The sequence below is a fragment of the Pogoniulus pusillus genome, chromosome 21, assembly GCF_015220805.1.
Source record: "Pogoniulus pusillus isolate bPogPus1 chromosome 21, bPogPus1.pri, whole genome shotgun sequence".
Taxonomy (NCBI): domain Eukaryota; kingdom Metazoa; phylum Chordata; class Aves; order Piciformes; family Lybiidae; genus Pogoniulus; species Pogoniulus pusillus.
In genome coordinates, this window is record NC_087284.1 from 4,241,752 (window position 1) to 4,264,046 (window position 22,295).

Below are 22,295 nucleotides of genomic sequence, written 5' to 3' on the forward strand. Positions count from 1 at the left end.
TTTACTTCTGCAGAGGATATTAATAACCTCAACTATAGAAATGTTGCATATTCGACCCTTGTTAATGTTCAAGAGAACAAACAACAGCATCCATACAGCTTGTATAGATCAGTTTAGTATAGAATCATAGAATCAACCAGGTTGGAAGAGATCTCTGAGATCAGCCAGTCCAACCTAGCACCCAGCCCTGGCCAATCAACCAGACCATGGCACTAAGTGCCTCAGCCAGGCTTTGCTTCAACACCTCCAGGGACAGCAACTCCACCACCTCCCTGGGCAGCCCATTCCAATGCCAATCACTCTCTCTGCCAACAACTTCCTCCTAACATCCATCCTAGACCTCACCTGGCACAACTTGAGACTGTGTCCCCTTGTTCTGTTGCTGCTTGCCTGGCAGAAGAGATCAACCCCGACCTGGCTGCAATAATAATACCAATCCTGCCTTAAACTTTGATTACTGGAATGAAAATAAAGTGCTTAGTATATCATAGAATCATAGAGTGGATTAAGTTGGAAGGGACCTCAAGGGTCATCCAATCCCAACCCCTTGCCATAGACAGGGACACCTTCCACTCCAAAACAATTGCAGACCTGAATTTTCACTGCCCACCAACAGTGTGGTACCTGTTTCACTTTTTGTTATTACTATAACACCTTGTAAAACACCTACCTAAGCGAGGGGAGGGTGGAATGTCTAGTGTCAAAAGCACAACTCTGTAGTACTTTGTCCATTCTGAGATGAACAAGCACAAAATACACACACTTTATTTTTTGAAGCTGTTTCTCAGTAGTTCACCTGTAACTGGGAAAAAAGGAAACCACAAAGAGGCTGCACCATTTGAAGCCTCCTATCGACAGCAGGCAGGTAAACTCAATACACCTTTCGACCCAAATCCCTTCCTGCTCCACCATCAGACATGCTGTGGCATAGCCCTTGCCCTGTTCCTGCACCTGAAAGGCAGCTATTAACACCGTGTGAGCAGTGGGAATGCACAAAGGCATTCGGTTTGTTATCTTGCTCAGATAACAAGACTAAAGGTTCTAAAGCCTTCTAAGCAGCTGCCTTTAAATCAGGTCCTGCATCTGGCGGGGGACACCTGCCTCTGCTTTTGAACCTCTGCTGCTTTTCTCTTCTCTTGCTCCTCTGCCTTCCTCCGCTCCTCCTTTAGCTCCTTGTATCTCCACTTGGGAATCTGCAAATAGGGGTCATCCTTTGCACTGCTCCTCCTTCTTGCCTTTTCTGGCTGGAAGGTGGGTGGAGGAGCCTTGCTGACGCGGACTTTGGGGATGACAAAGCCCGGCCTGACACTGCTTCGCCTAAGCAGGTGGAGAGGCAAGAGGCTCGCTTTCCTGGTGGCCACAGCGTTCACCTGGGACACTGCAAGACCGATGGGCTGCAGGCTGGCTCGCCGGTCCTTCTTCTTGGGGATCAGCATGACTTTGGAGTTCTGAAAGAGCTTCTCGTAGCTGCTCAAGTGGTCTTTGTCCTGCGATCGGATCTCCTGGGCTCTCTGCCTCCTGAGGATTTCCTGCACGGCCAGCCTGCGCTTGCCGACGCACGGCGGGCTGCCCGGGCACACGGTCCGGCACGACACAGCCACGAAGGGACTGCTCAAGCTGGTGGTCACCTTCACCATGTGGGCAAGGACCCCGTCTTCTTCTGGACCATAAAAGGACCGGAATGAGACCGCTGCCCTCACGCACTCAGAAATCCTCTGCAAACAGCTTTTTGGCTCTGCAGCCTTGGCAAGAAGTTCCTTCATCTTTGGCCATTCTGGTTTATATTGTTCACAAAACTGTTCTGGGCATGGTCTGTCCATCAGCTTTTGTATGATGAAGGCAGATTCTGATCTTCCCGTGAAGCAAGCCCATTCCCATGAAGTCAGTCCGCGGCTTGGGTCAGTCGCGTGAACGTTTGCCCCTCAAATGAAAACAAGAACACATGGGTGTTATTAATGAAACTGCTCTCACTTGTAGCTGAAATCAGAGCTGAACCAGGCAGACCCCTGCACATAAAACACAGTCATCGTTGTGTCAAAGCGAACACACGATAAGGAGAGGTCAAGTTCCTGACTTTTCAAGCTCCTGAGGTATTTAAGAAAGTCATAAAATGTATTAAAGCTGCAGGGATGATTTGTTTCTTCAAACACTGCAAAGAATGAAATAAAGAATTCATAGAATCATAGAATGAAGCAGGTTGGAAGAGACCTCCAACATCATCCAGTCCAACCTAGCACCCAGCCCTGGCCAATCAACCAGACCATGGCACTAAGTGCCTCATCCAGGCTTTGCTTCAGCACCTCCAGGCACAGTGCCTCCACCACCTCCCTGGGCAGCCCATTCCAATGCCAATCACTCTCTCTGCCAACAACTTCCTCCTAACATCCAGCCTAGACCTCCCCTGGCACAACTTGAGACTGTGTCCCCTTCTTCTGTTGCTGGTTGCCTGGGAGAGGAGACCAACCCCACCTGGCTACAGCCTCCCTTCAGGTAGTTGCAGACAGCAATGAGGTCTGCCCTGAGCCTCCTCTTCTCCAGGCTGCACACTCCCCAGCTCCCTCAGCCTCTCCTCATAAGGTTTGTGTTCCAGGCCCCTCACCACCTTCATCACCCTTCTCTGGACACATTCCAACTGCATTGAATGTTGTCTGCCATTTTAAAACTCACCCACTTGAGGTCACAAGGAAAGAGCAACCAACATGGACAGAAACACTTCTCCACACAAAAGCTTCCCCAGCATTTTTGTAGCCCCCTTCAGATCCTGGAAGGCCACAAGAAGGTCACCTGGGAGCCTTCTCTTCTACAGACTCAAAAGCCCCAACTCTTTCAGTCTGTGCTCACAGCAGAGCTGCTGCAGCCCTCTGAGCATCCTCCTGGCCCTGCTCTGGACACACTCCATCATGTCCAAATGCTTCTTGTAATGAGGGCTCCAGAACTGGATGCAGTACTCCAGGTGGGGTCTCACCAGATTGGAGTGGAGGGGGAGAATCACCTCCCTGGCCCTGCTGGCCACACTTCTGCTGCTGCAGCCCAGGCTCTGCTTGGCTTTCTGGGCTGCAAGTGCACACTGCTGGCTCCTGTTGAGCTTCTCCTCCAGCAGCATCCCCAAGTCCCTCTCCTCAGGGCTGCTCTCCAGCCACTCACTGCCCAGCCTGGATCTGTGCCTGGGATTGCCTTCACCCAGATGCAGGACCTTGCACTTGGTCTTGCTGAACCTCCTGAGCTTGGCTTGTGCCCACCTCTCCAGTCTGCTCAGTTCCCTCTGGATGGATCCCTGCCCTCCAGCCTGGCTGCTGCACCACACAGCTTGGTGTGGGCAGCAAACTTGCTGAGGCTGCACTCAGTGCCTCTGTTCATGGCACCTACAAAGATCTTGAACAAGACTGGTCCCAGGACTGATCCCTGAGGGACTCTGCTTGTCACTGGCCTGCACGTGGCCATGGAACCATTGACAGCCACTCTTTGGGTGCAGCCATCAAGCCAGTTCTTTATCCATCCAGTGCTCCACCCATCAAACCCATGTGTCACCAGCTTGGAGACCAGGCTGTGGTGTGGGACAGTGCCAAAGGCCTTGCTCAGCTCCAGGTAAATGCCATCAGTTGCTCACCCCTCATCTATTCATGTTGTGACCTGCTCATAGAAGGCCAGCAGGTTTGTCAGGCAGGATTTGCCTGCATGTTTGAATGTTTTGGGCTGGTTTGAACTTCAGGGCAAGTACAGCCTACAGGTTTTCTTTTAGGAAAACTGCACCTGCCACTTGTTCTGCCTCTCCTTTGGAAGTTGTCCTGAAATTCGTTTTCACATAGATGCCCCCTTAGGCTATCAATACCCTGTTTGAATAAGAAGCTTTAGTCTCCCTTGATATCCAAATTTGTCATCCTGAGTCTTAAGACAGGGTGTGAAACAGACATCTCTTAGTGACCCATTTGATATACTGTATTTAAACCCCAGTCTCCAAATCCACAGCCACTCAGATGACTTTACTAAAGTAGCACTGAGTTTACACTGGAGATTACAGCAGGGCTTGGCATGTGACTTACAGCTGGCATTTCGGGACTCTGGCTGGCTCATTTGCTGAGAGCTGGCAGCAGCACAGAGCTGGCAGTGCAGCACCCTGTGACACACTGCCCATGAGTGACTGGATCCCTCTTTACCTGCTGTGTGCTCACAAATACCAAATTCACATGTCCCAAACGCTCGCTTTGAGGAAGCATCACTATGGCCAAGTGTCTCAGAGCACCTTAATCTTGTCCTGGTTGACCCTGGCCACCCTCCAGCATCTCAAATTTCAGAAAGAGCAGTCATTTTGACAGCTCAGTTCCAACCATCTGTCACACACTGCTGATACATCTTCCCATCTGCTGTCTTAAATCCATGCTTACACAGCTAGGAAAGGGAGTTACTTTCCTTTACTGACCTCCTAGAATCGCAGAATCAGTCAGGGTTGGAAAGGACCACAAGGATTGTCTAGTTCCAGCCCCCTGCCATGCCCAGGGACACCCTACCTTATATCAGGCTGGCCACAGCCTCATCCAGCCTGGCCTTAAACACCTCCAGGGACAGCGCCTAAACCACCTCCCTGGGCAACCCAGTCCAGCCTCTCACCACTCTCATGCTCCTCCTCACCTCCACACTGACTCTCCCCACCTCCAGCTTTGCTCCATTCCCCCCAGTCCTGTCACTCCCTGACAGCCTAAAAAGTCCCTCCCCAGCTTTTTTGGAGCCCCCTTCAGATCCTGGAAGGCCACAAGAAGGTCACCTGGGAGCCTCCTCTTCTCCAGACTGCACAGCCCCAACTCTTTCAGTCTGTGCTCACAGCAGAGTTGCTGCAGCCCTCTGAGCATCCTCCTGGCCCTTCTCTGGACACACTCCAGCACATCCACATCCCTCTTGTAATAGGGGCTCCAGAGCTGGATGCAGTACTGCAGGTGGGGAACAAGCTTCTGGCAGACTTTCAGTAAGAGGAATAAAAAGCCATGACACTGGTAAGGACAATTTGCCAAGTCATAAGCTCTTGGGGTTGAAGTTCCACTTTAAATGATAGTTTGTAAGAGGCCCTGGAAAATTCTGAGCTAGTATATGTGTGAAGCATGTACTAGTCCCAGAACCTGCATCTGTGCCTAGCAGTATCCAAGCCCTGGCAGTTACTTGACAGTGCTGTGTCAGAAAAAAAATGAACTCCAAAAATGCATGATCTGATTCCAAAGCTTTGATTCCAGTGTAAGAGGCTAAGGAACACCAGAGAAAAGAACATGCCAGCTACCATACCATTCCAGCATTCCCTGTGTCATATCAACATCTAGAAAGTGGCTATGATGAAAATGAATAGAAGTGGTATTTTATGCTTGATAAATGCCCCAGACTTAAAATACTCAGATTGTGAGAGATCAGACTTGTGTGACAGCCAAATGGCTGTAATGAAGTACTTAAGAGCTTGGAGGTCTCTCCCAACCTGGCTGATTCCAGGATTCTATGGTTCTCTGATTCTATGTGTCTGTGCCACAGCTCCCTCTTTGCAACAGATAGAGACCTGCTGGTGCCTTATTGCCCATAAACCTGGAGCCCCAATGCAGATCTGTAGTAGGATTAGAAAGAGGGCTTCTCTCCTGCATTGACTAATTTTCTACTAATGTCTCCTGTGGTACATGAACCCTACATTCAACTCCCCAGAGCTCTCCACAACCTGCCCCAGGACCTGCCCCAGTGTGAGGGAGAAGCGAAGGTCTGCTATGGTCCCACCCTTGCACCATTATACCCAACAGAGCTGGCAGCAAGACACCTCTATGCCTTTCCCAGCTGTCATTAATTCCTTGTTTACAAATCTTGAGGATCACACTTTCTAAACTTCCCTAGTCAGAATGAAATTTCACCCTGAGAGCTCTTAGAGAGCTCCTGGATGGGTTTCCACAGGCAAGCAGCTCTCCTGTGCTAACAGCTTCACTGCCTTGTCTGTGCCTTGTTGTAAAGCTGCACCCATTTCATAGAATCAGAATCAGCCAGGTTGGAAGAGACCTCCAAGCTCAGCCAGTCCAACCTAGCACCCAGCCCTGGCCAATCAACCAGACCATGGCACCAAGTGCCTCAGCCAGGCTTTGGCTGAACACCTCCAGGGATGGTGCCTCCACCACCTCCCTGGGCAGCCCATTCCAATGCCAATCACTCTCTCTGACAACAACTTCCTCCTAGACCTCCCCTGGCACAACTTGAGGCTGTGTCCCCTTGTTCTGTTGCTGCTTGCCTGGCAGAAGAGACCAACCCCACCTGGCTACAGCCTCCCTTCAGGTAGCTGCAGACAGCAATGAGCTCTGCCCTGAGCCTCCTCTTCTGCAGGCTGCACCCCCCCAGCTCCCTCAGCCTCTCCTCACAGGGTTTGTGTTCCAGGCCCCTCACCAGCTTTGTTGCCCTTCTCTGGACACATTTCAGCACCTCAACATCTCTCCTGAATTGAGGAGCCCAGAACTGGACACAGCACTCCAGGGGTGGCCTGACCAGTGCTGAGTACAGGGGAACAATAACCTCCCTTGTCCTGCTGGCCACACTGCTCCTGATGCAGGCCAGGATGCCATTGGCTCTCTTGGCCACCTGGGCACACTGCTGCCTCATCTTCAGCTACTATCTATCAGCACCCCCAGGTCCCTTTCCTCCTGGCTCTGTCCCCAGTCTGTAGCACTGCTTGGGGTTGTTGTGGACAAAGTGCAGAACCCTGCACTTGGCCTTGTTCAGTCTCATCCCATTGGCCTCTGCCCACCCATCCAGCCTGGCCAGGTCCCTCTGCAGGGCTCTCCTACCTCCAAGAGATCCACACCTGCTCCTAGCTTGGTGTCATCTGCAAACTCACTGCTTCTGGACTCAATCCCCTGGTCCAGATCATCAACAAAGATATTGAACAGGACTGTGCCCATCACTGATCCTTGGGGCACACCACCAGTGCCAGCTGCCAACTGGATGTGGCACCATTCACCACCACTCTCTGGGCTCTGCCATCCAGCCAGTTCTTGACCCATATCAGAGTGAATCTGTCCAAACCATGAGCTGCCAGCTTGGCTAGGAGCTTCTTGTGGCAGACAGTGTCAAAGGCTTTGCTGAAGTCCAGGTATACTGCATCCACAGCCTGCCCCACATTCACCAGGTGGGCTGGAGCACATCTCTCAGAGAAAACACATTAAGAGCAAATTTCCTTCTTGGTGTTTGCATATGGCTGTCTACTATTCACAGTCAGATGATGACAAGAAAAGCAGCAAAGCACGTTGCATACCTGCCAACATCAAGGCTTTCACACATTCGGTTCGCCCCTGCATGGCAGATTTCATCAGTGCTGTGAATCCAAACATGTTCCTCTTCTCAATATCAAGCCCAGGAAAATAGTTCAACAAATAGTTTGTAATGGTTATGTGCCCTTTAAAGAAATGGAAAAGCAGAGAAAACATGTCAGAAAATTAAGGTGGAGTCTCAAGGCCATGCTAAAAAGTACTCCTGCAGGTTTGATAAGTGGCAAAATTCAAATAATAACATTTTTCCCTTGTATCTGCTTCCATTCACTGCAGATCACAGAAGCACAGAATTTCTTAGACTGGAGAAGACCTTCAAAGCTCATCGAGTCCAATCATTAGTTTCACACTGACAAGTCCTTGACTAAACCAAAGCCCTCAGCACAACATCTCATCACTAGGAATTGCTATGCTTGGAAAGGACCACCAGCATCAGCCAGTCCAACCTTCATCCCAGCAGCATTCATCATGAGACCACAGCCTCAAGCACCACATCCACTCTCCTTTTAAACACCTCCAGGCACAGTGACTACCACCTCCCTGGGCAGCCTGTGCCAGTGCCTGAGCACCTGCTCAGGAAAGAACTTCCTCCCAACAGCCAACCTAAACCTGCCCTGATGCAACTTGAGGCCATTGCCTCTTGTCCTAGCATTAGTAACTGGGGAGAAGAGACCAGCTGCAGCCTCACTACAACCTCCTTTTAGGTAACTGTAGAGGGCAATAAGGTCCCCTCTCAGCCTCCTCTTCTCCAGACTAAACACCCCCAGCTCCCTCAGCTGCTCCTCACAGGCCATGTTTGCCAGACCTCTGCCCAGCCTCATCGCCCTTCTCTGCACTGCTCCAGCACCTCAGTGTCCCTCCTACACTGTGCTGACCAAAACTGGATGCAGTACTCGAGGTGTGGGCTCACGAGTGCTGAGTACAGGGGCATGAGCACCTCCCTGCTCCTGCTGCTCACACCATTGCTGATACAAATCAGCTTTAGGCTTAAGTGGCACTGGCTTGTGATCACAGTGTTGGGCTGGAAACCTGGGTTCCCACCTTCTCTGAAGCTGCTCTCCTCTCTGAGGAGTCCCTTCAGTTGGAAACCAGAGGTGCTCACTCTGAGTTTGCAAGGGTCCTCAGTTTCTTGACTCAGTGAGTAGCACTGTGTGATGGTTTGGGTGTTCCCTGCCCCCCCCCACCCCCCAACTTAAGAAAATCACCCAGACTAGACTCGGACAGCTGGAAACTGAATGCTGCTTTATATCTACAGCTTAGCACAATACACAAGCAGGGATTTACAGTATCTACAGCTGTAGACAGAAATAGACAAGGTAAAAAGTAATACAGAAACACAGCAGCCCTGCCAGAAACCAGAGTCCCCAGGAGGGGCTCCCAACCACCCTTCCATTTCCCTTCCACCCCTCTACCTTACCCCTTATGTTCAAGGTGAGTTTGGGGGCTCTGCCAGGGAGGTTAGGAAGTTGAAGGATTAGTCAGGCAGCAGGTTAGGGAGAAAGAAGTTCATGCAGCCCCAAAAGCCAGAGAGATACTCTGTTATCTGTGTTTGTGTTCTTCTTCTTATCCATCTCAGCAAGCCTATGAGTGCAGCAGCCATCACCATTGTTTCCTTTTCACAACCTACCATCCAATTCTTCTCACCAAAATATCCCAGCTAGGCTCACACTGCAAAGGGAATTTCCACAACCTGTGGAAGGAAGGACTGTTGCTGGGGTGAGCTAAGTGTAGAGGCTCAGCTTTTACCCTGCCCTGGTACATTGGAACCTTATTATCACGGTGCTTCATGAAAGCATGATAGCTTCAGCCAATGTAGCTAATGAACCGTGCCAGGCCTGATAGGAGACAAAATGATGCTTTGTGATTAATTCCCTCATTCTAATTTTTCCATCTGACAGTGTGAAGCCACTTGTCTGCTCTCCAGCAGAAGGAAACTGGGGGTGATGTTTAGATTTGGTAGTAAAATAAAGGACTTGGTTGAGTTCTGGTTGTAAAAGAAACGTTTGTGGCGGTTCACGTGCTGTTTATGCCAGGACAAATGGTTCCAGCAAGGGCATGCTGAGTAGCTGGAAACAGACCTGGCTAAAGGACTGGAAGGCAAATTAAACCATCAAGTCTTTATAATTGGACTATTAGAAGAAGACAAATATCTATTCATAGAATCACAGAATCACAGAATCAACCAGGTTGGAAGAGACCTCCAAGCTCAGCCACTCCAACCTAGCACCCAGCCCTGGCCAATCAACCAGACCATGGCACTAAGTGCCTCAGCCAGGCTTTACTTGAACACCTCCAGGGATGGTGCCTCCACCACCTCCCTGGGCAGCCCATTCCAATGCCAATCACTCTCTCTGACAACAACTTCCTCCTAACATCCAGCCTAGACCTCCCCCAGTGCAACTTGAGACTCTGTCCCCTTGTTCTGTTGCTGCTTGCCTGGCAGAAGAGGCCAACCCCACCTGGCTACAACCTCCCTTCAGTTAGTTGTAGACAGCAATGAGCTCTGCCCTGAGCCTCCTCTTCTGCAGGCTGCACACCCCCAGCTCCCTAAGCCTCTCCTCACAGGGCTGTGCTCCAGGCCCCTCACCAGCTTTGTTGCCCTTCTCTGGACACCTTCCAGCACCTCAACATCTCTCTTGAATTGAGGAGCCCAGAACTGGACACAGCACTCAAGGTGTGGCCTGACCAGTGCTGAGTACAGGGGAACAATAACCTCCCTTGTCCTGCTGGCCACACTGCTCCTGATCCAGGCCAGGATGCCATTGGCTCTCTTGGCCACCTGGGCACACTGCCATTATGGCTCATTCAAAACAGTTTCCCCTTCACTTGTCATGCATTTTATGATGCTTTCACACATTATAAAATAATGCAGGTCTGTCAAGCAGCTGCAACAATCACAATTTAATTACTGAGAGCTGTAAAAATATTCTCATCTCACTCTGCAGTCCAGCTGAATAATCTGTGATGCATGGAATCCAAATTCATCTAGAAATGATGCTGAGGGAGATTATAAATCATGCAGGACAGTTTAAAAGTCTATAGTGTCACGTGTATATATATAGTGCCAGCAAGTGTGCAGAAGGCACCAAGCTGTGTGGCACAGTCGACTTGCTAGAGGGCAGGGATCCATCCAGAGGGACCTGCACAGGCTGCAGAGGTGTGCCCAAGCCAACCTCATGACATTCAACAAGGCCAAGTGTAAGGTCCTGAACCTGGGTCAGTGCAATCCCAAGCACAACTCCAGGCTGGGTGGGGAATGGCTGAGAGCAGCCCTGAGGAACAGGCCCTGGGGGTCTGGGCTGATGAAAAGCTCCACAGGAGCCTGCAGTGTGAGTGCAGCCCAGACACAACCCTGTGCTGGGCTGCAGCAAGAGCAGTGTGGGCACAGGGCAAGGGAGGGGATTCTGCCCCTTGGCTCTGCTCTCCTCACACCCCACCTGCAGTCCTGGGGGCAGTTCTGGAGCCCCCAGCACAAGCAGGACATGGAAGTGTTGGAGTGAGTCCAGAAGAGGCCATGATCAAAGGGCTGCAGCAGCTCTGCTGTGAGGACAGACTGAAAGAGTTGGAGCTCTTCAGCCTGTAGAAGAGAAGGCTTTGAGGAGACCTTGGAGTGGCCTTGCAGTATCTGAAGGGGTCCTACAGGAAGCCTGGGGAGGGACTATTGACAAGGTCTTGTAATGAGAGGATGAGGAGGAATGGGTTTAAACTGGCAGAGGGGAGATTCAAACCAGATGTTAAGAAGAAGTTGTTTGCAGTGAGGGTGGTGAGACACTGGCACAGGTTGCCCAGGGAGGTTGTGGCTGCTCCCTCCCTGGAGGTGTTCAAGGCCAGGTTGGATGAGGCCCTGAGTGACCTGTTCTAGTGGGAGGTGTCCCTGCCTATGGCAGGGGGTTGGAGCTGAATGATCTTTGAGGTCCCTTCCAACCTAAACCATTCAATGATTGTATGATTTGGTGCAGATTTCATCAGCAGTTGCTTTGTACCCACACAGTCCTGAATTCTCTTTGGAAAGCCAGTTAACAAAGTCTTTACCAATTACATTAAGATGTTTTGGAGCTGTCACTCTTTGTATCCTAGAATTTGCTGGACTCTGCTACCTTGCTGTGTAACTGGAAACTCTCCTGAAACCTGAGCAACTGCAGAGATAGTGCAGATCAGTTTAGCAATGCCAGAGTCAGAGACAACCAAAGAAAGAGCTCTCTGTACCTTGCACAGTCTGATGCAAATGCAGTGCAATGATACAGCAAACTTCACCACCTGAATAAAGCAAAAGCAAACTGAGTTCAAGGCGCACCTGAGGGATGGCAAAGGGCTCAGGTGCAGCCAGCATGGGTTTAGGAAGGGCAGATCCTGCCTCTCCAACCTGATCTCCTTCTATGACCAGGTGAGCCGCTTGGTGGATGTGGGGAGGCCTGTGGATGTGGTCTGTCTGGACTTCAGCAAGGCCTTTGACACTGTCCCCCACAGCAAACTGCTGGCTAAGCTGTCAGCCCATGGCTTGGATGGCAACACTCTGTGCTGGGTTAGGAACTGGCTGGAGGGATGAGCCCAGAGAGTGGTGGTGAATGGTGCCACATCCAGCTGGCAGCTGTCACTAGTGGTGTCCCTCAGGGATCAGTGCTGGGCCCCATCCTCTTTAACATCTTCATAGATGACCTGGATGAGGGCATGGAGTCAGTCATCAGCAAGTGTGCAGATGACACCAAGCTGGGGGCAGATGTGGCTGGGTTGGAGGGCAGAAGGGATCTGCAGCAGGACCTTGACCACCTGGACAGATGGGCAGAGTCCAAGGGGATGGGGTTCAATAGCTCCAAGTGCAGGGTGCTGCACTTTGGCCACAACAACCCCATGCAGAGATACAGGCTGGGATCAGGGTGGCTGAGAGCAGCCAAACAGAGAGGGATCTGGGGGTGCTGACTGATACCCGCCTGAACATGAGCCAGCAGTGTGCCCAGGTGGCCAAGAGAGCCAGTGGCATCCTGGCCTGCATCAGGAATGGTGTGGCCAGCAGGAGCAGGGAGGTCATTCTGCCCCTGTACTCTGCACTGGTTAGACCACACCTTGAGTACTGGAATGGGCTGCCCGGGGAGGTGGTGGAGTCGCCGTCCCTGGAGCTGTTCAAGGCAGGATTGGACGTGGCACTTGGTGCCATGGTCTGGCCTTGAGCTCTGTGGTAAAGGGTTGGACTTGATGACCTGTGAGGTCTCTTCCAACCTTGGTGATACTCTGATACTGTGATACTGTGATACCTGGTCCTGCTTACTCAGTACAGAGGCTTCTGTTTCGTTGGCTTTATCACCTAGGATGAAATCTTAGAAGGGTATTGGTTACTGGTGGGAGAATCTTTGTGCTCAGATTGTTTTGCAGGGCATGCTCTGTTTCACTGTGTACAGCATGTGTCTTTATGAAGGTTTTGGAACAGCAGAAATGCTGCTTTCTGACCACAGAAACCAGAGACAGGAACTGAAACATGGAAGAATGGTTAAGATGGGAGATTTTTCAGCAGTTGTTACATTACTAAAGATGTTCTTTCATTTACCAAGAGTATAGCTGCAGTAAGAGATGCTTTGCAAATCTGGGATGAGCCTGAGAATCAGCCCTGAAAAGACCTGGCTCAGATGAAACTCTCCAGGGGAATTCAGATGGTCTCAAACAAGACAGAGAAATACCAGCAATAAAAAAAGACCCAAAGAACACAAAAGTTTGTGATTCTCAGAAGTTTTGTGTCCCAGGGATTCCTGAAAACCAGTTCAGTTCCCATCTGCAGGCCCTTCTGTCCTCTGAGGTTTGTTTCAGATTTCTAGTTCAAACAGATATCAAATCCAAAGCAAACCTCAGAGCTGACAAGTTTCTGTTCAAACCCTGTCATATGCTTTTGACTTCAGGCCATAAAGTTTGCTTCTGTTCTTCTGCTTTTAGGCAATCTAGAAGTGTGTATCTAAATCATAAACCAAGTGAGTCTTTGGTGATTTAAAGCCTACAGTGAAAGCTTTGTGCATCTCTGGAATAAATTAGCATAGCTTCAGCCAATTTGGTGATGCTGAATTTGTATCAGGCTCTCACAGTTTGTAAGGCAGAGCTATCTTCTACCACAACTGGCATGATAAGGGGACAACATCAGCACAGATGTCTGCAATAGCTTAGAATCATAGAATCAACCAGGTTGGAAGAGACCTCCAACATCATCCAGTCCAATTTATCACCCAGCCCTGTCCAATCAACCAGACCATGGCACTAAGTGCCTCATCCAGGCTTGGCTTGAACACCTCCAGGGACAGTGACTCCACCACCTCCCTGGGCAGCCCATTCCAATGGCAAAACAGAATCATAGACTCATACAATCAATCAGGTTGGAAGAGACCTCCAAGCTCAGCCAGTCCAACCTAGCACCCAGCCCTAACCAGTCAACCAGACCATGGCACTAAGTGCCTCACCCAGGCTTTGCTTGAACACCTCCAGGGATGGTGCCTCCACCACCTCCCTGGGCAGCCCATTCCAATGCCAATCACTCTCTCTGACAACAACTTCCTCCTAACATCCAGCCTAGACCTCCCCTGGCACAACTTGAGACTGTGTCCCCTTGTTCTGTTGCTGCTTGCCTGGGAGAAGACACCAACTCCACCTGGCTACCAAGTAATTAAATAAGTGGTTTCAAATCTGTAGCTCAGGATTATAATGGACAGGGGAAAACATCCAAGTTGTTAGGGGTTTGTATAATGCTTCTGTTGACTACAGTAATTTCCAGCTGCTTTGGGAATCTACAGTACAGACAGTGTCAAACCAATGTTAGCCCTGTGGATTAATTCTGAGCTCATTATGATGACTTATATAGGTCAGGAAGGAGTCACTGATAAGCCTTTTATAATAAAAACTTACACTAGGGGCAGAAGAAGAAAAGTAGATTCAAGTTTTGGAGGCTTCCCTTTCTTTGGGAAGCTACTGTACTCGTTGCTTTGCTATGAATGTGCCTACTGAGGTCACAATTTCATCCAGTATTCAAGACCTATCTCACAGAGACTTGTGTAGCAGAGTTCACTTTTTGGTACAATGGAAAAAAGCAATGTTTGGTACTACCTGCAAGTGTCTAGTGGCAACATCACTAAATTAACATCAAAACTGCTTCAGTCTTCAGATGTGGCCTATAATCACAGTATCACAGTATCATCAGGGTTGGAAGAGACCTCACAGATCATCAAGTCCAACCCTTTAGCACAGAGCTCAAGGCCAGACCATGGCACCAAGTGCCACGTCCAGTCCTGCCTTGAACAGCTCCAGGGACGGCGACTCCACCACCTCCCCGGGCAGCCCATTCCAGTGTCCAATGACTCTCTCAGGGAAGAACTTTCTCCTCACCTCCAGCCTAAATCTCCCCTGGCACAGCCTGAGGCTGTGTCCTCTTGTTCTGGTGCTGGCCACCTGAGAGAAGAGAGCAACCTCCTCCTGGCCACAACCACCCCTCAGGTAGTTGCAGACAGCAATAAGGTCTCCCCTGAGCCTCCTCTTCTCCAGGCTAACCAATCCCAGCTCCCTCAGCCTCTCCTCGTAGGGCTGTGCTCAAGGCCTCTCCCCAGCCTCGTTGCCCTTCTCTGGACACGCTCAAGCATCTCAATGTCCCTCCTAAACTGGGGGGCCCAGAACTGAACACAGCACTCAAGGTGTGGTCTAACCAGTGCAGAGTACAGGGGCAGAATGACCTCCCTGCTCCTGCTGGCCACACCATTCCTGATGCAGGCCAGGATGCCACTGGCTCTCTTGGCCACCTGGGCACACTGCTGGCTCATGTTCAGGCAGGTATCAATCAGTACCCCCAGATCCCTCTCTGTCTGGCTGCTCTCCAGCCACTCCCACCCCAGCCTGTATCTCTGCATGGGGTTGTTGTGGCCAAAGTGCAGCACCCTGCACTTGGAGCTATTGAACCCCATCCCACTGGACTCTGCCCATCTGTCCAGGCTGCTGCCAGACAGAAATTTGTTACCTCCAGATTGCCAAAACCTGGGAGGGAATACATGAACTTCAACCAATATCCCATACTCTTCATCAGTGAGTAGACCAGGTATGCATTTCCTTGTAAAGTGAGTGCCAACAAGAGCATGCTCAAGGAACATAAAGGCAAGCATGGATGCAGAGCGAGGCAGCCCTTGGAACAGCTGTTAGACCAAGTGGTGGCTTCCTGGCTCCATTTCTTTCATCATTTACATGCTCTAGCACTTTGTTAATACTTGTAAGAGAAAATTACAGGTTCCCTTCAAGCTTCTCAGTTTTAAGAGAAATAATTGACTGATTGCTTTTTAACTGTACACTTGAAACCAGAAACCTGTGATGGGACAAGGAGCAATGGGTGTAAGCTGCAGCAAAAGAGGTTCCACCTAAACACAAGGGGGAACTTCTTTACTGCAAGGGTCCCAGAGCACTGGCACAGGCTGCCCAGAGAGGCTGTGGAGTCTCCTTCTCTGGAGTCTTTCCAGGCCTGTCTGGATGTGTTCCTCTGTGATCTGTGTTAGATTGTGTGGTCCTGCTCTAGCAGGGGGGTTGGACTGGATGATCTCCTTGGGTCCCTTCCAACCCCTAACATCCTGTGAGCCTCTGAACCTTTTATGTGATCTGTTAGATGTGCTCACTGAGTATTACCATGCCAGGCAGGTTAAAAGAAAACCTGGGGATAAACTTTGCTCTCACTCCAGCCTGCATCAGGATTAACAGGACTGATAACTATATAATCAGTCTGCTAAAAATGCTGCATTGGTAAACACTGAATCCTGCTGAGACTGTGGAAATAGGGTTTGGGTTTTTTTTGCTTTGAACTGTAGAGTGGTTGAAGAATGTCTTAGCCGCTAAGCTGTTTCTTAATGATCATAGAATCATAGAATCAACCAGGTTGGAAGAGACCTCCAACATCATCCAGTCCAACCTAGCACCCAGCCCTATCCAGTCAACCAGACCATGGCACTAAGTGCCTCATCCAGGCTTTAATGATATATTTTCTCACAATTATCAGTTACTACAGGCCCACAGATGTAGATGGAACAAGCACGAGAAAAGAGACAATCAGCACTGAAACAATGCATTACATGACCACAATGTTGACCAGTTGCTGGCTGGAGAGCAGCCAGGCAGAAAGGGACCTGGGGGTGCTGGTAGAGAGTAGCTGAAGATGAGGCAGCAGTGTGCCCAGGTGGGCAGCAGAGACAATGGCATCCTGGCCTGCATCAGGAACAGTGTGGCCAGCAGGACAAGGGAGGTTATTGTTCCCTTGTACTCAGCACTGCTCAGGCCGCACCTGGAGTGCTGTGTCCAGTTCTGGGCTCCTCAATTCAAGAGAGATGTTGAGATACTGGAATGTGTCCAGAGAAGGGCAATGAAGCTGGTGAGGGGCCTGGAACACAAACCTTGTGAGGAGAGGCTGAGGGAGCTGGGGGGGTGCAGCCTGCAGAAGAGAAGGCTCAGGGCAGAGCTCATTGCTGTCTACAGCCACCTAAAGGGAGGTTGTAGCCAGGTGGGGTTGGTCTCTTCTGCCAGGCAAGCAGCAACAGAAGAAGGGGACACAGCCTCAAGTTGTGCTGGGGGAGGTATAGGCTGGCCATGACCTAATTGATTGGACAGGGCTGGATGACAGGTTGAACTGCATGAGCTTGGAGGTCTCTTCCAACCTAGCTGATTCTTTGATTCTATGACAATAAGCTTAAAGGGACAAAGCAGTATAGTGCTGCACATCTAGGGCAAGGTTTTCTTTATTTTCAAGTTAAAATCATTGTTGGCATCTTTGAAATGTTCACATTTTCTCTCTTAATCCTTTGGGTAAAAATTAGCATAGAACAATTTCAGAAAAGAATCATCACAGCTTACTAGATGTCAGGAAGAGATTCTTCTCCATGAAGGTGGTGAGACCCTGGAATGGGTTGCCCAGGGAGGTGGTGGACTCCTCATCCCTGGAGGTGTTTAAGGCCAGGCTGGATGAGGCTCTAGACAGCCTGATCCAGTGTGAGGTGTCCCCGCCTATGGCAGGGGGGTTGGGACTAGATGATCCTTGTGGTTCCTTCCAACTCTGACTGATTCTACTTCGGAGTGGGCTTGGCCAGAATTATTTTATGCAGACTAATTTATTTTAAGGCTTTGAAAAATTCTACAAGCAATGGCCACAACACTCCCTTCTCCTAAAGTCCTGCAGGGAAAAGGTGTACCAAAGAGCCTTACCTGCCTGTGCAGCTGTGATTAGAGCCGTATTCCCTTCATTGTCCTGCCAGTTCACATCAAGGTGAGGGCATTGTGCTAAGGCTATTACAATATCCACATAACCTTGGTAACAAGCAACGATGAGACCATTCTGTAAGTAAAGTAGAAAGAGGGAGAGAGTTAGGTCTACTAGACTCAGAAAAGTTCACTGGGGAAGGATGCTAGTCTGCCTTTTTCTTTCTTTCCAGACTGAAGCCCTGAGAGGGAATCAGCATAGCTACTGATTAGCCCCAGGCACAATGTTCAGATCAAAATCACTGCTTTTTATCTCTGCCCATTGGCAAGTAACATTTGGTATTGCTCAGAAATACCTAAGAGAGTAGCTGTTACATTGTGCTCCTTGGAAAGTAACTGTTTAGAAATGGCTTATGGTTATATGGCTTTATAGTCTACATCCAAATGAGAATAAATCAGGTTTTATTATGTAGTAAAAATGAACCTGGCAGGTAAGACAAGCTGGACCTGCAAAGAATATTAATTCCCCAAAGAACAAATACTTGTTCTCTGAAGGGGAAGTAGCAGACAAAAGTTGTGTTCATAGTGGCTGTTGCTGTCTTTAAATACTTATGGTTTCCCAATAGCCCTAGACCCCTTTTTTTATAACCACAAATAAAATCAAATTGCTTTTAGAGCTCCTGTTTAATGTGTTTTATGATAGCTGGAAGCAGTGAAACTTTCAGGAGGTAAACCCTATAATTCTGCTTGGAACACAGATAGCTTTTCACTCCACGGCAGCAAACTGACAGCTTCTTTAAAGCACAGCAAAATACACTTGTCATTAACTAAATGGTACTGTGGTACTTAATCCTGGCAGCTCACTTGACCACTGGGATTAAACCCATTAGCTCCAGCTATTCAGCACTATTCGGGCAGCCTGGTGTTCATCTGCATACAGTCATATCATAGAATCATACAATCAACCAGGCTGGAAGAGACCTCCAAGATCATCCAGTCCAATGTAGCACCCAGCCCTATCCAGTCAACCAGACCATGGCACTAAGTGCCTCAGCCAGGCTTTGCTTCAACACCTCCAGGGGTGGCAACTCCACCACCTCCCTGGGCAGCCCATTCCAATGCCAATCACTCTCTCTGCCAACAACTTCCTCCTAACATCCAGCCTAGACCTCCCCCAGCACAGCTTGAGACTGTGTCCCCTTCTGTTGCTGGTTGCCTGGCAGAAGAGACCAAGCCCACCTGGCTACAGCCTCCCTTCAGGTAGTTGTAGACAGCACAGTGTAAAGGGCAGGTGCAGCTAAATCAGTGCTCCCCACGATCCCTCTTTCCTGCCAACCCATCACTGCTCAGCATCAGCACTTGAGTATTGAAAAGACAAGGGCAGAGACATAAATCTCAGCCTCTGATAACCCTGCCTGCCTAAGTGCACTCACAAACATGTTCCAAGTTCATAACCACAGAAGACTAGCAGGAAGGGGAACCCAGTTATGAAATTCAAATGGTATACCCTGGGTCCTCCATCATTTTTCTAAGCAGCTCTGGCTGTTCCCCACAGACACTACAGAAAAAGAGACATTGACCATATGAAAACTGTTGCTTTTGATTTGTTACCATTAGAACTAGTCAATATTTCAGTGTCTCATTTCATTGTTATTCTGGATAGTCATAGAATCATAGAATCAACCAGGTTGGAAGAGACATCCAACATCATCCAGTCCAACCTAGCACCCAGCCCTATGCAATCAACCAGACCATGGCACTAAGTGCCTTGTCCAGGCTTTGCTTGAACACCTGCAGGGATGGTGACTCCACCACCTCCCTGGGCAGCCCATTCCAATGCCAATCACTCTCTCTGGGAAGAAATCCTTTTGGCATAGGTGCTAAACAGCTTCACCAAAGTACAAAGTCAATGCCAAGTCCTTGGGATACTAACAGGCTACGTAAGGTATGTCTCAGTTCACAGGATATTAGGGGTTGGAAGAGGCCTTAGGACATCATCGAGTCCAACCTCCAGTTACATCTTTCAATACTGCTCTAATTTCTTTTCATTTCAGTTCATTCTTGTCCACCATTATTTTATAGAGAGCATCTCCATTTCCTTGGGAAGAACTGAAATACTTCAAATCATTCTATTGAAGCTACAGAGGATTCTGCTTAAAGTCACATACAGATGGAGATAGATAGACAGGCAGACAGAAAAAAAGAAGGGAGGGAGGGAGGGAGGGAGGAGGGAAGGAAGGAAGGAAGGAAGGAAGGAAGGAAGGAAGGAAGGAAGGAAGGAAGGAAGGAAGGAAGGAAGGAAGGAAGGAAGGAAGGAAGGAAGGAAGGAAGGAAGGAAGGAAGGAAGGAAGGGAAAGAGAGAAAGAAAGAGAAGAAGGAAGGGAGGAAGGAAGGGAGGAAGGAAGGGAGGAAGGAAGGAAGGAAGGAAGGAAGGAAGGAAGGAAGGAAGGAAGGAAGGAAGGAAGGAAGGAAGGAAGGAAGGAAGGAAGGAAGGAAGGAAGGAAGGAAGGAAGGAAGGAAGGAAGGAAGGAAGGAAGGAAGGAAGGAAGGAAGGAAGGAAGGAAGGAAGGAGCAGCTTAAATGTATTTAGAAACAGCAGCTTTTTAGGCAAAAAGGATCACAGAATCATGGAATGATAGAGGTTGGAAGTGACCTCTGGAGAAGATGTAGTCCAAGTGCCCTGGGCCACAGGAGGTTCTCTCAGAGCAGATTGCACAGGACAGCGACCAGGCAGGTTTTGAATGTGCACAGTAATATCATAGCTACTTTTGCTAACATGCAAACTGACTTCTGGCAATGAACATGAACCATGCTTACTGAGATACTACTAGTCTTAATTTCTGGGAACTCTAAACAGATGTTGAGGTTAGAAAATGGCATCTGGCTGTTGATAATCACACATGAAAGCATTCCTTTAAAGAGCAAGACTGAATGTGTTTGAATCTGCAAAGCTCACGACTGCAGAACAGGATGGGTGCAATGTAAACAGAGCAGCGATCCAAAGTAAGAATGGAAGGCACAATCAGTGAGTCACAACATGGATTAGCCTGCAACCATTATCTGCATATACCAGTAAGTGCTATTATCCACAGCCATCATATAGTACAAACCCTTTCAACAAGCTCATACAATAAATATAACTGACACAGAAGCGCTCTCTGCAAAGTGCCTTTTGAAGCAAGTGGTAAAACTGCAGCCTGGATCACAGCAGTCTGCAGGAAAACACAGCCATGCCCTGACTGTGTCCAGTTCTGGGCTCCTCAATACAAGAGAGATGTTGAGGTGCTGGAACGTGTCCAGAGGAGGGCAACAAAGCTGGTGAGGGGCCTGGAGCACGAACCCTATGAGGAGAGGCTGAGGGAGCTGGGGGTGTTTAGCCTAGAGAAAAGGAGGCTCAGGGCAGACCTCATTGCTGAAGGGAGGCTGTAGCCAGGTGGGGTTGGGCTCTTCTCGCAGGCAAGCAGCAACAGAACCAGGGGACACAGTCTCAAGTTGTGCCAGGGGAGGTCTAGGCTGGATGTTAGGGGGAAGTTGTTGTCAGAGAGAGTGATTGGCATTGGAATGGGCTGCCCAGGGAGGTGGTGGAGGCACTGTCCCTGGAGGTGTTGAAGCAAAGCCTGGATGAGGCACTTAGTGCCATGGTCTGGTTGATTGGATAGGGCTGGGTGCTAGATTGGACTGGATGATCTTGGAGGTCTCTTCCAACCTGGCTGATTCTATAAAAGGATTTTTTTTTAAGTTCATGCTTTAAATAGAATAAAATAGACTTGTGAAAGTTTTGATCCTGTTCACACTGTTCCTTCCCCACGTGCCTCTGATTTCACATGGTGTTGCCACCATAAAAATGATTTCTGCTTTGCTCAGCTGTGTTGGCTAATGACATAAAAACGTCTCTGATTAAGCATCTCTCAGGAGACAATTTTCTAAACCAGATATTATGGCAAGGTTACAGATGCAAGGCTATTTGTACACTAGATCACTGCAGATAATAGAGGTCATAAGAAATAATAGAGGATCAATAATGAACTGAGGCTGAATGGCAGAGCAAATCACATAGGGCATGCAGTTATTTTAGCCTTATAACATTTCACCTCTCATTCCAGACAAAAATTGGTCTGGCAAAAGACTAAGCTGACATTACCCCTTGCTTGTCAGAGGCATTGTGATGAGCAACTGTCTAGTTTGCTTTACATGCTGGTTTACAGAGATTCTAAGTTCAAACTGTATTAAAAGAGGGCAAACCATCACTATCCACTACTTACTCATCCGTGTACAACAGCACAAAACCTTCCATGTGTACAACAGCACAAAACCTTCCAGGCTGCACAAATCTGAGAAACTTCCATAAAAGCCTTGAGCTTGTATTACAATTATCATAGAATCAACCAGGTAGAAAGAGACCTCCAAGATCATCCAGTCCAACCTAGCATCCAGCCCTGGCCAATCAACCAGACCATGGCACTAAGTGCCTCATCCAGGCTTTGCTTCAACACCTGCAGGGATGGTGACTCCACCACCTCCCTGGGCAGCCCATTCCAATGCCAATCACTCTCTCTGCCAACAACTTCCTCCTAACATTCAGCCTAGACCTCCCCTAGCACAGCTTGAGACTGTGTCCCCTTGTTCTGTTGCTGGTTGCCTGGCAGAAGAGCCCAACCCCACCTGGCTACAGCCTCCCTTCAGGGAGTTATAGACAGCAATGAGGTCTGCCCTGAGCCTCCTCTTCTCCAGGCTGCACACCCCCAGCTCCCTCAGCCTCTCCTCACAGGGCTGTGTTCCAGGCTCCTCACCAGCCTTGCTGCCCTTCTCTGGACACCTTCCAGCATCTCAACATCTCTCTTG

The 22,295-nt window shown here is 49.3% G+C and overlaps 1 protein-coding gene across 1 annotated transcript in view; it reads right to left on the reverse strand.

Annotated features, from left to right (window-relative positions):
- Positions 1-671: 671 nt before the first annotated feature.
- The window catches only part of ANKRD33B (ankyrin repeat domain 33B), a 33,170-nt gene continuing 11,546 nt past the window's right edge, over positions 672-22,295 (reverse strand). The window contains exons 2-4 of the mRNA XM_064160713.1: positions 17,460-17,589; positions 7,256-7,396; positions 672-1,921 (exon numbers count right to left, since the gene is read on the reverse strand). Coding sequence (XP_064016783.1) covers positions 1,071-1,921; positions 7,256-7,396; positions 17,460-17,589 — 1,122 coding nt within the window. The 3' untranslated portion in view covers positions 672-1,070. The remainder of the gene's footprint in view (positions 1,922-7,255; positions 7,397-17,459; positions 17,590-22,295) is intronic.